General features: G+C 43.9%; 1 protein-coding gene across 1 annotated transcript in view; it reads right to left on the bottom strand.

Moving 5' to 3' along the window:
• MFSD2A (major facilitator superfamily domain containing 2A) overlaps window positions 1-16813 on the bottom strand; it is a 40833-nt gene that overhangs the window by 12679 nt on the left and 11341 nt on the right. Inside the window, exons 4-7 of the mRNA XM_048501985.1 lie at window positions 7609-7732; window positions 6700-6778; window positions 5023-5198; window positions 4183-4273 (exon numbers count right to left, since the gene is read on the bottom strand). Coding sequence (XP_048357942.1) covers window positions 4183-4273; window positions 5023-5198; window positions 6700-6778; window positions 7609-7732 — 470 coding nt within the window. The remainder of the gene's footprint in view (window positions 1-4182; window positions 4274-5022; window positions 5199-6699; window positions 6779-7608; window positions 7733-16813) is intronic.

Genomic DNA, 16813 nt, shown 5'->3' with positions numbered 1-16813 from the left:
GGATCAGGAGCAGATTATGTGAAAGAACTCTGCCTCAGACCCCGGAGAATTGCTGCCAGTGACAATAAACTTGATAGACCAAAAGTCTGACTCAGTAGAAGACAGATTCTTGAGTTCACCAGCACTAGAAACTTGCCTTTCAATTAAAAAAAAAACTGGAGATAAGGGAACTACATTCCACCCCTGCTGACATACCTCACAAATATAACAAGAGAAACATAGCAGTAGTAGCCTGGTGTTACAGTGGCCTTTGACATGATTATTAGAAAGGAGTAGGAAGGTTGGGAAAGGGCAGAAAGATTGAATAGATCCTTCTGTACTACATCACTGCAGACAACATTTTGTGTAATTTAAGATTACACAAGTTTCTTTCACACATATATATTTTATCATGGACACAGTCACTCGGATAGTCTCATACACATTTTGAACATTGTCCCATCATTTAAGATAACAGTGCTGTCCCACTGTTTGTTCAGGACCTAGTCAGCCCCGGACAAAATGAATACCCTTTTGAAGAGACTTTTCAAGAAAGGAGGAACAATCAAGGTCTAATTTGGTTGCCAGCAAAGTCTCATTGGCTAATAGGCTTAAGATTGAAAGATGGTAGTTCAGCCAGTGATGGGGTTTGGAAGGAGGACGGTTCCAATGACAACGGGCGCAGATAGAACAGGGTGACCACAATTGCCAGAAGGGGAGCGCTTCTTCCAGAAAAAGCTCCTTCCAAAAACAGGCCTTCCAGCACACCTTAGCCTAGAGAGGTTTCTGATTTGAGTGCTCAAGATGAACGGAGACACAATGACTTTATTCAGGAGGACAATCCAGGGCAGAGATTAGGAGAACCAGCTTCTCTCAAAGGGCTAGTTGGAACTGGAAGCTGTGGGGTTTTTCCTGTGGGGAGCCGAAGTCAGGGAGGCTTAGAACATAAGAACTAGCCTGCTGGATCAGACCAGAGTCCATCTAGTCCAGCATTCTGCTACTCGCAGTGGCCCACCAGGTGCCTTTGGGAGCTCACATGCAAGATGTGAAAGCAATGGCCTTCTGCTGCTGCTGCTCCTGAGCACCTGGTCTGCTAAGGCATTTGCAATCTGAGATCAAGGAGGATCAAGATTGGTAGCCATAGATTGACTTCTCCTCCATAAATCTGTCCAAGCCCTTTTTAAAGCTATCCAGGTTAGTGGCCATCACCACCTCCTGTAGCAGCATATTCTAAACACCAATCACACGTTGCGTGAAGAAGTGTTTCCTTTTATTAGTCCTAATTCTTCCCCCCAGCATTTTCAATGAATGCCCCCTGGTTCTAGTATTGTGAGATAGAGAGAAAAATTTCTCTCTGTCAACATTTTCTACCCCATGCATAATTTTATAGACTTCAATCATATCCCCCCTCAGACGTCTCCTCTCCAAACTAAAGAGTCCCAAACGCTGCAGCCTCTCCTCATAAGGAAGGTGCTCCAATCCTTCAATCATCCTCGTTGCCCTTCTCTGCACTTTTTCTATCTCTTCGATATCCTTTTTGAGATGTGGCGACCAGAACTGAACACAATACTCCAAGTGCGGTCGCACCACTGCTTTATATAAGGGCATGACAATCCTTGCAGTTTTATTATCAACTCCTTTCCTAATTATCACCAGCATAGAGTTTGCCTTTTTCACAGCTGCCATGCATTGAGTTGACATTCCCATGGAACTATCAACTAAGATGCCCAAATCCCTTTCCTGGTCTTGGGTCATGGGACAGAACTCCTGCTCTGTGTGATCACTGGGACTCTCAAAGTCAACTTTCTGTCAACTTTCTGTCAAAGTCAACTTTCTGGCCTTATAAAAGAAGGAACTTTTGTGTTTACACATTCCACAGGAGGAAGTAGCCCATGGCAAGCCTTCCGCAAACATTCATTCAGTGCCACCAAGACAAAGTACATCAATACCACAGTATGTTCTAAGTGTTTCAGACAACGTATTGTGTTAACAATAACCCTATTAAGGTAGATAGGTTGGTATATCCTATTCAGATATTGCTGTGGGGAGGGTGGCGGAGGACAGCTTGCTTGAATTAGTTCATAGCGGTGGCAGGATTTGAACTAGGGCCCTCCTGCTTTATCTCCCTAGATCAGGGGTAGGGAACCTGCGGCTCTCCAGATGTTCAGAAACTACAATTCCCATCAGCCTCTGTCAGCATGGCCAATTGGCCATGCTGGTAGAAACTTGATAAGTAGTTAAATCTGGGCTGCACCTAAACTCTTTGCTGAGCTCTAAATCTAACTATTACTTGGATGTTGTGGGGTTTTCGGGCTGTATGGCCGTGTTCCAGTAGCATTTTCTCCTGATGTTTCACCTGCATCTGTGGCTAGCATCTTCGGAGGATCCTCTGAAGATGCCAGCCATAGATGCAGGTGAAACATCAAGAGAAAATGCTACTGGAACACGGCCATACAGCCCAGAAACCTCACAACACCCCAGTGATACCAGCCTTGAAAGCCTTCAATGTAACTATTACTGTTCTCAAAAAGCCCAACTACAGTGTGGCCAACCTCTGCAAGCAGCAGTGGCCCAAATCAATCTACAATTTCACATTATAGGCTCATTAAAGGCAGTATGGTTGACCATAATTTCAATCTGCACATCAGTCACCAAATGTTGTAAATCTGGGATTGCCAAGCATGACTTGGCAACCAACAGGAGGCTTACTAGTGGTGGGGTGGGGGAGAAGGAACCTCACTAGCAGTGTAATAATATCATTCACAATGCACTGACATCACTCCCTGTGCAACTGGAAGCAACATCAGCATGTTGCTGGAAATGCCCAACTTCCCACAAAAACTATGGTTTTACCACAGAGTTTTAGCTGAAGACTAAAGCATTCCATGGCACTTGAGGCTGAAGCTTCCTGCTGTACTAGGAAATTTAAATTATTTGTCACCAAGCAACCAGAAGTACAACAGGTTTCCAGACTACAGAGATCAGTTACCCGAAGAAAATGGCTGCTTTGGAGGGTAGACTCTTACAATATTATACTGGCTGATGTCCTGCCACTCCCCAGGTTCCATCTACAGATCTCCAGAAATTTCCCAAGATTTGGCAGTCCAAACAGCTAAATATTTGGTGGTGAGACTCCAAGTAGCTGGACATAACCACGTCAGCATGGTGTAGTGGTTAAGAGTAGGTGGATTCTAATCTGGAGAACCGGATTTGATTCCCCACTCCTCCACCTGAGTGGCAGAGGCTTATCTGGTGAACCAGAGTTGTTTCCACACTCCTGTATTCCTGCTGGGTGACCTTGGGTAAGTCACAGTTCTTTGGAACTCTCTCAGCCCCACCTATCTCACAAGGTGTCTATTGTGAGGAGAGGAAGGGAAAGGAGCTTGTAAGCCACCTTGAATCTCCTTACAGGAAATAAAGGTCGGGTATAAATCCAAACTCCTCCTCCTCTTCTATTTTTCAAAGCTGTTGTGCATTACTATAACCAGGAAGTTTAAACTTCCTAGTTTGCATCTGGGTGGTAGGTGAAATTAATTTCCTTGTAGGCAAATTAGGTATAGTCTTCTCCTTCCAAAACCCTTCCTCTCTGACATCTTAGTGAGGGACCCTCTCTAAGAGAATCTGGTCAAACAGAATCATGAAGCATGACAATTTCCATTAGAAGGCAATGTTGAAATTTTAATTGCATATGAAAATGTTGGGTCATTTGCGTTTCCCTTCCCCCTTCATACTGCATTTTTCTTGTATGAAAGAACTGTCATTATATCATTTTTCTCTAATTGAGATATCCAGTTGGACCACTGCTCTGCAATTGTGAAACTCTTTCCACAGGATGTATTACACTGCTCTTTCATTGTGCAATCTAGATGTAATGTGTTATTATTTGTTTGCATTATACCAATCTTTCCCACACTGCTTTCAGTATAGTGTGGTGGTTAGAGTATCCGCCTAGGTTGTGGGAGACTTGCGTTCAGATCCCCACTCTGCCATGGAAGCTATGCTGGGTGACCTGAGGCCAGCCACACACACACTGAACCTAACCTACCTCTCAAGGCTGTTGTGAGGACAATATGGAGGAGACAAGAAAGGTAAGTTGTCAGGGAGAAATGTGGGGCATAAGAAAATGATAAATAACCGTAATCCACCTTGAATCTCAACAAGAGAGGCAAAAGACAAATGAATAAGTCAGTCTGTTTTGCTCACCTCGTTTTTCCCGCACGCCAACAGACAGGACAATAGCACATAGAATATAAATCCCACCAATGACTCCAGCAGCAATCATGTAGGCATTTCTCTGTATTTGGGGCAGAAAGAAGAAAAGAGATGCTTATCTAGATGATCAAACGTTCAGAGCAGAAAAACATAAAGAAGCCCCCTGAATTCCAAGGCAGGGCAACAGGTCAGATAACTGGACTTCTGATTAAAGGTATTCATGAGAAATCAGCAGACCCAGGACAGACGCAACAACAGCCATCTGGCTTATTGAAGAAGAAGAGTTTGGATTTACACTCCACCTTTTTCTCATATAAGGAAACTCAAAGTGGCATACAAGCTCCTGTCCCTTCCTCTCCCCACAACAGGTACCTTGTGAGGTAGGTGGGGCTGAGAGAGTTCCAAAGAACTGTGACTACTAGCCCAAGGTCACCCAGCAGGAATGTAGGAGTGCAGAAACACATCTGGTTCACCAGATAAGCCTCTGCCACTCAGCTGGAGGAGTGGGGAATCAAGCCCTGTTTTCCAGATTAGAATCCCCTGCTCTTAACCATTACACCACGCTGGAAGAACAGTATTTTAAAAAGTGGTCTTCAACCCATACAGCTTCTGCACAGCTGCAACCCACAGCTGCTTCTGAGAAGGACCTGCTGCTAGTTAATGCTCTTGGATAGAAAGTATGGGTGAACGTCTCTTAGCATCCACATAAAAAGAAGTGGCAGGATGGGGAAGCAGGATCACTTGGGAGCAAAGAGATTTGATGTATGGTTTCTGCTGTTCCCCTAATATACCCCCTAACTGGAATTATAGATCATCTGAACCAGTGCATACCGTATCTGTGAGCGAGCCTGTTTCATGGGTGATGTTCACCTCCTCCATGACCACTGAAGAGGAGTTGGCCATACTTAACAATAGTGGGTCTGAAATGCACGGCGTGTCAACTTTGCCAACTATCTGGCCTTGGATGGCTGTTCCTAGGACAGTACCAAGCACTTCCACCGTCATACCTGTAAGCCATGCACAAAACACACAATGAGGCTCTTGTGTACTTCTTGAGGCTACCAAGCATAGTATATACAAACCTCAGCTGAACATTACAAAATCTAGGCAGTGTCTTAAAGTCATTTCTGCTTTAAGCCACTTATTACTCAACCAAAACCTTTACCAAAAAAAGGGCAGAGTCATCCCATGAAGATTTCTTGTAAAGATATCTCAAAGCAAATTATTGAAAGGATGATGTTTACAACAGCCTAACAAATTTGTGGCAAACCGGGGAACAAAATTGCAGGTTTTCCTCCCATTTCTTAGCTAGTTTTTCTTTGTAACTATCAAGCAGATCCATGTTTGATGTGAATTCCAGTTGTAAGTTGAAGTCAACAGGAGGGTCTGTTAATGCCTAGAGTTGACAGAGGTCAATTGCCCTGGAAAAAATCGTTGCTTGGAGGATGAACACTATGTTATTATAGTCTGCTGAAGTCCTTCCCCACAGACCACCTTTCCCAAGTTCTACTCCCAAATCCCCAGGAATTTCTCAGTCCAGAGTTGCTAACCCTAACGCTCGTAAAAGGAGTATAAGATAACCCTAACACCGGTATAATGAGTCATTCTGCATATGACACTGATTTCAGGTCTGTACTACTGCACTGGGAGGTTGGAGTGGGGAACAGAGTTAATAGTTTTGAATCCTTCCCCATATTGAAACTAAAACCAACACCCTATATGTATGAAACCAGGTTATCAGAGAGCAGGCTAGACTGTTTTAAAATATGCAGGGAGTTCACACAAATACAATCATCCTGAAATACAGCAAATTATCATGTCAAAGAGACAGGTGGAGTTGAACCATCTGCCGAATGGATTCACACATTACGTTCAGAATTTTAAGAGTGTCTACACACACCATACCAATGCTAGCAGCTCATTCAGCAGCTTAAATCTATGTAAGGACTAGGAGATCCACTGGCATAGATTCTATGCCGAGGAGCTTAATGGCATGTGAACATCCTGGAGTTTAGGAAACTGGACCACTCAAGGAAAATGCCTGCATGGGTCTCAAGAGGGGACTTAAAAATATTCTTCTCATAGGTAAATTTGTGTTGCAAAGTATGTACATTCTGGATTTGGCAAGATTAAAAATGCTTTGTGCCCTTTTAGGTTCTAACACCCAAAGGATTCAAGGACCAACAGATACCCACTTTCAAAGGAGGCCTTGTAAAGGTGTGGCTTTCCTGCCTTGAACCAAAACTAGAATGTTGGACAGGAATAATCAATGGGGTTTTTTTTATTTTCAAGCCAGTCCCTTGCGCTCAAATGTATTCCATCATAAACACAGCCCTCAGCTAGCTTCCAGATCCTTGTTCATAGCAACCAGAGAAATCTACTCAGCTAGGTCATATTTGTTTCTGTTTCCAACTGGTTGGATCAAGGGGGAAGGGGGAAACTAGAAACTTTTGACATCTATTTTGCACTGGGTGGGGGGAAGAAAGTGGAGATAGAAGAAGCTCTTACGGTAGGCAGTGGCTGAGTCACGCTCACTCTGCTCACTGCTAATGAACATGGTCAGGGCTGAGTATGGCACGTGGAAGCACTGCAAAAGAGAAGGAAGAATTAAGTCATGCACAAACCATTCATCCTGTCATTAGGGGGCATTAGACCCAAAACAGGCACGTGCAAGCAGCTAGTACTTTTCAAGGGTGTGGTAAAGGAAAGTTGAGCAAGGCTTTGAGGCTGCATGCATACTAAACTTCTCCAGAGCAGTTCAACAGAGCAGGATAGATCAAGACTGCTTCAAAGTCACGTAACACACAGCTTGCAGAATCGAGACCCAACTATTGGCTAGATCTGCTGGAGTCCTTCCCGAAGACAAGCATGTACACATACTCCCCCGACTATGAAAAATCAGGGCATGTACTTTGCATATATGAGGGTGCCAAATGGCGTAACGTGTCAGTGCTGCTGGAGATTGGACTGTTTTAAGGTATTTCAAGTTTCCCACACCACCATATGGTCTAGAAGTTGTGGTTTTTAAAAATACAGACGATCAAGAACGCAGATTTAGCAGATTACATGTGGATTTACACAGTGCGCAGAATACACACAGGCATCTATGCAGAAACCAAGATGCACTCTTTTCCCCCAGTATGGAAAGCAAATCCATTCAATAAACAAGAGTATGCTTGTAAAAATAATTTAATGATAAAGCACAAAGTGTGTGCAGTTTATTATGGGACTTTAATACTTGGCTGTCTTTAAGATCAGCTTTGCTGAGGCTGTCATCACAACAATGCTTACTGCAGTTAGTCTGTGCATTTAAAAATCCACATACAAGGCTGTGCAGATCAATACATGGGATGGGAGAAGAAAGAAAAGGCTCCGCAGTGAAGAGCCAGTTATGGCGCCAACAACAGACAAACTCACCGTTACAAGGGTCTGGAAAATGCAATAGAAGAAAAGGTACCACATCATCTGCCCCTGAGAGATGTCCGGCACGAACCATATCAAGAAGTAGGAGATGACAGCAAAAGGAGTGGAAAATATAATCCTGTGGGATATTAAAGCAAAATTTAACATAGACTCTGCTTTCCTTCTCTGGACACCCAAATATTACATCACACAGTTTGGCCTATTTAGGTTAGTGTAAAATATGCAAGGGAAACTGGCCCTCCGTTCCCATCCATGAGCAAAACTTTTGATCTTTCTGGGTACATCCCACTAATCTCTGCGAGGAGTACATACACACCCAGCTACGGCACCCGGAGCAAGAACATTTTGATAGTGCTAGACAGCTAGTCTCACGTACACAGGTTACAGGTGATTTGGCAGCTCCCACAAGAAATACATTGCCAGTTTCTTCCAGTAACCACTAAATTATGATCCTCTGCTCCCTTCCATTCAGTGTCTGGCCAGGTAAACGTCTGGCATGTGAAGGCCTGGGAGTGTATCTAACTTCAACCATGTGCTTACTGAGAGGTCTAAGGCATACTATTCGGTTCCCAATAAACTGTTTTTCTATGCAATGAGGGCCAAAAGTGGCTTACATCATCATTCTTCCCTCTTTCATTTTCTCTGCACAACCACTCAGTGAGGCGGGGAGGCTGAGAGAAAGTGACAGGTCACCTAGTTGCCTTTCATGTCAGAGCGGGGCGTTCAAACAGATCCTAGTCCAACACTCTAGACCAGTGGTGGCTAACCTTTGGCACTCCAGATGTTATGGACTACAATTCCCATCAGCCCCTGCCAGCAGTCCATAACATCTGGAGTGCCAAAGGTTAGCCACCACGGCTCTAGACTCTCAGACTGCATAACACTGGCCTACATTACGGGATTGTAGTAAGAAAAAGATCTCCTTATAGATTCTATTATGAAATGTTTATATCCTGCACCGTTAGGCAAAGCAGGTTCTTGAGGTGATTTACAATACAAACAACATTATGTATAAATTATATGCATTGAGCATTTACCAATAAACTTATTCCAACTCAAAATGTCTAGTAAAATGTGTACTTGAAATGGGGACATTATATAGAATCAAAGAGTTGGAAGAGACCATCAAGTCCAACCCCTGACTAGTAGGAATACACAGTCAAAGCACTCCTGACAGATGACCATCCAGCCTATTTTTTAAAACCTCCAAAGAAGGAGACTCCACCACACTCCGAGGCAATGTATTCCACTGTTGAACAGCCCATACTGTCAGAAAGTTCTTCCTAATGTTTAGGTGGAATCCCTTTTCCTGCATCTTGAATCCATTACTCCGTGTCCTAGTCTCTGAGGCAGCAGAAAACATGACATCCCTTCAAATATTTAAACAAATCCCTTTGACATGACATCCATTCAAATATTTAAACATAGCTATCATGTCCCCCCTTGACCTTCGCTTCTCCAGACTAAACATCCCCAGCTCCCTAAGTCTCTCTTTGTAGGGCATGGATTGCAACCTTTTACCATTTTAGTTGCCCTCCTCCGGACATATTCCAGCTTGTCATTAACCTTTTTAAATTACTGTGCTCAAAACTGAACACAGTACTCTAGGTGAAGTCTGACCAATGCAGAGTAGAGTGGTACAATTGCTTCCCTAGATCTAGACACTATATTCTTATTGATGCATCCCAGAATTGCATTGGCTTTCTTGGCTGCCATATCACGCTGCTGACTCATGTTCAGTTTGTGGTCTACTAAGACTCCCAGATCCCTTTTGCATGTAGTATTGTCAAGCCAGGTGTCACCCATCCTATATCTATGAATTTCATTTTTTTCTGCTTAAGTGTAGTACCGGTATCTTACATTTATTTCTGTTGAAATTCATTTTGTTAGTTTTGACTCAGCTCTCCAATCTGTCCAGATCATTTTGAATCCTGCCCCTGCCCTCCAGGGTATTAGCTACCTCTCTTAATTTAGTATCATCTGTAAATTAGATTAACATGCCCTCTATTTCATTTTCCAAGTCATTGATAAAAATATTGAATAGCACTGGGCCCAGGACAGAACCCTGTGGCACTCCACTATTCACTTCTCTCCAGGATGAAAATGAGCCATTGATGAGCACTCTTTGTGTTTGGCCTGTCAACCAATTACAAATCCATCTAACAGTTGCACTGTTTAGTCCACATCTTTCCAGCTTACTCACAAGAACATCATAGGGCACCTTGTGAAAGGCCTTACTAAAATCAAGGTATGCTATGTCCACAGCATTCCCTTCATCTACCATTCCCTTCATTTGTCACTCTATCCAAAAAAGAGATAAGTTTGTCACACTATAAAAAAAACAGGATAAGATTAATCTGGCATGATTCATGGACATGCTCACAGATGTGATTACCCCTGACATACATTGCTATTCCCCCGCCTTTCCTAGTTGATCTATTTCTCTGGAATAGGTTGTACCCCTCAATTATTACATTCTAGTCATGAAATTCATCCCACCAGGTTCCAGCAATGCCCATTATATCATGTTTATTATGCCATGTTAAGAGTTCCAGATCTATTTTATTACCCATGTTGAGACATCTAAGGGTTTGGTTCATGCCCCATGGGTGCTTATTTAAGGTTTAATCCCCCTCACGGCTGGGTTTTTGAACTATTCGCTAAGTTCTCTCTTTAACCTTCAGCCTATTCTCTCTAGTACTAGGTGAACTCCTGCCCACTTGAATACTGCCTCCCTCCCCCACTGCACTCAGTTTAAAGCCCTCCTAGTAAGGTTTGTTAATCTCCTAGCAAAAATGCTCTTCCCTACAGCTGTGAGGTGTAACCCATCCTTTGCCAGTAGTTCCTCTTTATGAAACCGCAGACCATGGTCCAAGAAGCCAAAATGTTCCTGGAAGCACCACCTGCAAAGCCAGTTATTCACCTCCACTATTCTTCTTTCCCACCTGGGCCCATGTCCTTCAACTGGAAGTAGAGATGAAATGACAACCTGTGCATCCAGTTCCTTCAGTTTCCTTCCGAGAGCCTCAAAATCCTTTCTGATGTCCCAAAAGCTGTCTAGCAGTGTCATTTGTTCAGACATGGATTAAAAGGAAGGGATAAGGGTCAGTGGACTTGACAAGCCCTTTCAGCCTCTCTGTGACATCACAGATTTTTGCCCCAGGGAGACAGCACACCTCTTGATACATCTTGTCAGGCCTGCACATTGCTGTTTCTGTCCCCTACCACCACCACACGTCTCCTCTGGGGTTTTGCAGGTGACATTTCATAGAATTGGAAGAGACCCCAAGGGCCATCAAGTCCAACCCCCTGCAATGAAGGAACACATAACCAAAACACTCCTGACAGATGGCCATCCAGCTTCTCTTTAAAAACCTCCAAAGAAGGAGACTCCACCACACTCCGAGGTAATGCATTCCACTGTCGAACAGCCCTTATTGTCAGGATGTTTAGGTGGAATTTATTTTCCTTCACCTTGAACCCATTACTACTCGTCCTAGTCTCTGGAGCAGCATAAAACAAGCTTGCTCCCTCACCAACATGACATCTTCAAATATCTAAACATGGCAATTATGTCACCTCTTAATCTTCTCTTCATCAAACTAAACATATCTTGCTTCCTAAGTCTCTCCTCGTAGGGCATGGATTCCAGACCTTTTACCATTTTGGTTGCCCTCCTCTGGACCCATTCCAGCTTGTCAATATTCTTCTTGAATTGCAGTGCCCAGAACTGTACACAATATTCCAGGTGAGGTCTAACCAATGCAGAATAGAGAGGTACAATTACATCCCTCGATCTAGACACTATACTCCTATTGACACAGCCCAGAATCGCATTGGCTTTCTTGGCTGCCACATCACACTGCTGACTTGTGTTCAGTTTGTGGTCTACTAAAAGACTCCCTTTCGCATGTAGTGTTGTCAAGCCAGGTGTCACCCATCCTATATCTGTGTATTTTATTTTTTCTGACTAAGTGTAGTATCTCACATTTATCTCTGTTGAAATTCATTTCATGGATTAAACTTTCTGTCATATAATAACAGCAATAATGTTCCTTTTCCTTCTCCCTCTTCTGAACAAAGGTTGCTCTGCCTCCAAGCCCCGCCTTAGGAACACAACCCAACTGGAACCAGAGGGATCCAATGACCTTCAAATTTCATTTCCAGAAACAAATTTCTATCTGGGCTGGGAAAGAGGCAGAGTTCCAGAGAGCATTAAAACAAGCCTTAGTAAGTTTTTATGAGTGGGGCTTTGATCCCAAATACCAAATCGCCTTCAAATGAGGCAGCGGGAAGTAGGCCTGTAAGTTTTTAAACCTGGCTGGAACAATAAAGAAGGCATTGGCAAGCTGCCCAGCCGCAAAAGGAGACAAGAAAAGTTGGCGTGCATGGAAATGAAACAAAAAAATAGGGAAATGAGATCCAAAGCACCATTACAGAATGAGAAGGAAAATTTATTTGAGGTAGTTCTCCATAGTCATGGATGTTTGCAAAAAAACCTGCATTCATTCCTCCTCTTTTAGGCCACAGACAACTAAATAAGTCATATCTATATACTACTTCCAGCCTCCCATGCCGTATGTGATATATGATGGTAGACCCACAAAGTCACAGGAAGCACCTGTCTGGCTCACAAACCAGCCACAACTCTTCCAAATGCCATAAACCATTGGTGGTGAACCTATGGCACTCCAGATGTTTATGGATTACAATTCCCATCAGCCCCTGTCAGCATGGCCAATTGGCCATGCTGGCAGGGACTGATGGGAATTATAGTCCATGAACATCTGGGAGGCCATAGGTTCGCAACCACGGCCATAGACCCAAGCCCGGGGTGATCTGTAGCTGAAACTCTCAAATAGGGAACCTGTGCCCAGTTTGAGAAGAAGGGCCACAGCAACAACAAGCAGGTCTCACCATCGCATGAAGAGGTTTTGGTTTCAGAGTTTCCCTTACCTCAAGGTACCCCCAGCCACTGCAGCTGAGATAAATTACTTCCTTTGCCATTTCATCCCAGAAATCATCTATACAGACACCCAGGGAAGAGGGAATTTGTCTCAATTGAACCAGCTGCCTGACACACACACACACACACACACCCGTTACCATCTCCAGGCTGGGAAATTCCTGGAGATTTGGCTGTGGAGCCTGAGGAGGGGACATTTTTATCTGGGGCCCTTTGTACAGTGAAGTACTTGCCCTCTATGTATCAATACTTCTCAAATTCACATTTCAATAACAAGATTGGGATGGTGTACATTCCCTCTGAACAAAGTGAAGAATCCACAGAATGCTACTCTGCTCTGAAAGTAAGACCAAATGCAAGAAGCACATGACATTAGGTGTCTCCTGTGGCCTGGCCAACCAGGACACAGGCCCTGTTCACCACATCCCCTTCAGTGTATCCTGCATTCCTGATCCTTCCACAAAGAGCAAGGTGTGACTTCCTTCTTCACCTCCTGCCCCCGCCCAGAAAGGCACAGCAAACTTACCCAGCAACTCAATTGTCAAAGCTAATTAGAATGGAGATGGGAGTGGTCCAACCAAGCAGCCTCTCCCTCCAAATCACAAGGGAGGCAAACCCAACAGCCAGTGCAGAAAGGGTTAATGCTCCATCCAGAAAAACTGGCTGGCTCTCCCCATTCCAGTTGAGATAAGCAAAAAAGTCACAACTCTGTTTTACATGTGTGCTCCCACACCCACCCATTAAACAATACTCTAGACCGCAAGGCTATGTGTTTCTGCTTTCTTTTCATTGCATCTTTCTCTCCAAGAAGCTCAAGATGGTATATATAGCTGTTTTATTCAGGGTTAGGGTAGGCTGCAAGTGTGAGGTTACTCAGGGAGTCCCACCTCCATGGTAAGCAGGGACTAAACCTGGGTCTCTCCAGACTTAGTTCAGCCATTACTCACCCCACGTGTGCTTGCTGCACAGCTCCTGCTCACTTCAATTAGGTTTGAACAGAATAATTTCTCTGCAGCTCTGTGTAGTACTCCTGGAGGAGTGTATGTGCCAACATTTGGGGCAAGTACCTAACAGAATGCTAGTGAAATTCAGTGGGCATTACTGTATGCCAGGGGTGTCCAACTCTGGCGCTTCAGATGTTCATGGACTACATTGGCCATGCCAGCAGGGGCTGATGGGAATTGTTGTCCATGAACATCTGAAGCGCCAGAGTTGGACACCTCTGCTGTATATCTAGGCCAGGCCTGCAGAAGTCTCTCAAAGGGAGGGGCAAAGTGGGACAGAATGTAGGAAGGCTTCACAGATCGAGCCAGAATGATAGTTTCCTTTCCTCCACACAGTGGAGTGGCTGACTTAAACTTCTGGCACCTTATGTAGAGGTCGGAAGGGAAGGGGGGGGGGTGGAGGGAGGCTGAAACGTTTATCAATTAGCCACCTGGACATTTTTTCAACTATCTGTCACTTCCTGTGATACAGGACGTCAGTGCTGCTGTGCAGAGGAAGCAAAGGAAAGCCCAGACCCCCCTGAAGCTTGTAATAATGTTCCCCTGTTGTTCATGCGTAGAATCAGGATTTCCACCAAGCCCTTATACAAACAATACAGTCTGCTGATCAGACCCATGAGGTAAATGGTGTGCATGAGCATGCGGGAGGGGGAATTCCAATTAGAGGCAACCCCCCCACCTCTTTTGGGGTAACACAGGGATCCAAAAGTCTGGCAAGGTAGCTGCACATTTAAAGACCAGAATGCTAACTATTTCTCCTTTTCCAGCCTCCATTCACCCCACCCTGGGAGCAACCGGATCTCAGAGCCCTGTTTGACTCCAAGTAACCTCCTCCCTGAGGCAGCGTGGCGATTAGCAAAGGCGTATGAAACAGGCTAGACTGCAGGCACACGCACACTGAGCCGCCATTGGCTGATCTGGGATGGTGTGTTCAGCTGTGAGTGGCACACACCCCTTTCCCTCCTCCCTTTTTCTCAACGTATGCGCCCTGGCTTCCTTTTCCAAGCACGGCTATTGTGCAAGCACAGAAAGTGCCACGAGGAGGTTGCAATGAGGGGGTGAAGTTGGGGAAGGGTAATAGAAAGGGGGAACTTTCCTTCCAAGGCTGCAATTCTAAGCACGCTTATGTGAAAGCCCTTTTTTACCAGATCTATAAGGCTCAGGTGCACACTGGAGCACTAGAACATCCACGTCCTATTTTGAAACATTTTACTATCAGGAATATTCAACTCATCTGCCAAGAAAACCCTAAAACCCACACATGTGCTGGTGTCACTGCAGTGTCGTCCCCCCACCCCACCCCGTACAAGCACCCCTCTCCTCTATAAGCACACAAGTTTTCTAATCAAAGGGAAGAAAATAATGGCAAAGAAACTGGCTAGCTCCTTATGAAAACCACATATCCAGTGCACAAAAAGTTACCACAATATATTTCCCCTGCCACCCCCACTGCTCAAGATGTGCCCATCAGAACATTACAATAAACTTCTAGACAATCTGCCATAGAAGTCTTGCACACTGCAAAAGAACTGGGTTCATGTTCTACAGCATACATGAGTTGTATGCATGCTGACCACTAGACTTCTGTGGTCTCTCTGTGGTGAATAGAGTCTGTGTTAAAACACAACCTCTGAATATTGTCTGCAACAACACACTGGAGAAGATCGGTATTGATGAGAAAGCCATGTTCTACGTACATGTCTCTGCAATTATTGCATGTAATGTTACAGTTGTTTGAATCCATTTTCATTTTGAGTATGGACATTAATGGATCTATTTTGAAATTTGTTTTAAAACAGAACTACTGTAAACTGCCTTGAGCTGTTTTTTAGGAGAAAGGTGGGTTAAAAATTCATAAGGACCTCTTAAGACCTCGACTTCAACTTTTTTCTTGCCTCAGTGATCCTGAACCTCTCTCGGACAGATGGCTGTTCCAAGTCTGCAATGTTTTGCACATTCTTCCACATTCATCAATTTGATCAGCCTGTTTTCATAAACTCAACAATGCAAACAGGTTTAGGAATTTTTTGGAATCAGCTGCCAGGGCTAGGCCAATGTTATTTGGGTAGGTAGAACATCAAAGCACTTCTGACAATAGCCAGGATTTGCAATATCATAGCTAAACAAATCACTCTGTTCTGTAATAATCCTGTTTGCAAAAGGGCTTGCTTTTTGCTTACACGCAAAACTTCATTAAGTCATAACTATTTCTACACATTTTTCAGAGTCCAAGCTCACATCTTCATGGTTTTCTTTCTTTTAGATAGGGCCAGAGCACCAAGAGCCAACACAAATCTTATTCTAGGAAGATCTGAGGCAAATTGACAAAATTTTGCAATATTTTTAACTACACAGGAAATACTCCATCTCCTGGATGCACCATCAAAAAGTAAAAATTCAATTAATCATGGTTAAATCACAACTGTGAATAGCTAAACATAACAGGAGTCCAAGGATACCTTAAAGATCAACAAAGTTTGTTTCAAAGAGATGCTTCTTCCATATCCTTCAATTCACGAAACCTTATTTTGGAAAGAAAAACCTGTTTGACTTTGAGGTGACTCTTGCTTATTTTGCTGTTGCACACTAGCATGGCTTTCCATTTGGATTGCTAAATGCATTATAAGCCATCAACTGCTGCTGCTTTCAACACCCAGACTTCTAGAACTCATGACATGCTCAGCTTTCCCTCCTCATTCAATCTTGTTAGCACAATCCATAAAGAGAATGTGCTGATCTTACACGCTTTGCAAATGAACAGACAGAAGAAGCTTTGATCCAACTGTTTCTGATCCAATTCCAGCTCCTGAAACATTTCATTCCTTATTCTACTGCCCTGCAGGCAAAAATTCAGCTTCTTCCAGTGATACAGGATGGCCCAGTCCCTGCTAAGCAGGGCGGGCGTGAATGCTCTGTGGCTTTAATGCACAAAACTACAGGACAAGGTTTTCGCCTTTAAAAGAGGCTAGTAAAATGCCCATCATTAAGAATGACATCATTAAGACAGGCATTTTATTAGCCTCTCTTAAAGGAAGAAGACCATCTGCTAAAGGCCAAGAAGAGATACATTTCACTTCTGACAGACCTGAACCCCCACAAACCATTTCCTGCTTGTTTAGCAAAACCTGCCCAGCCTGGATCCATTCTCACATGAGAACAGCCCATGATTGGGGGCCTGTTTTACGAGGTTTCAAGAGTACAAGAAGGCAATCATCAAACTGTCTCACCC

The sequence above is a fragment of the Sphaerodactylus townsendi genome, linkage group LG06, assembly GCF_021028975.2.
Source record: "Sphaerodactylus townsendi isolate TG3544 linkage group LG06, MPM_Stown_v2.3, whole genome shotgun sequence".
NCBI lineage: Eukaryota > Metazoa > Chordata > Lepidosauria > Squamata > Sphaerodactylidae > Sphaerodactylus > Sphaerodactylus townsendi.
Note: the sequence above shows the minus strand (reverse complement) of the source record. Positions and strands in the feature narration are given on the sequence as shown.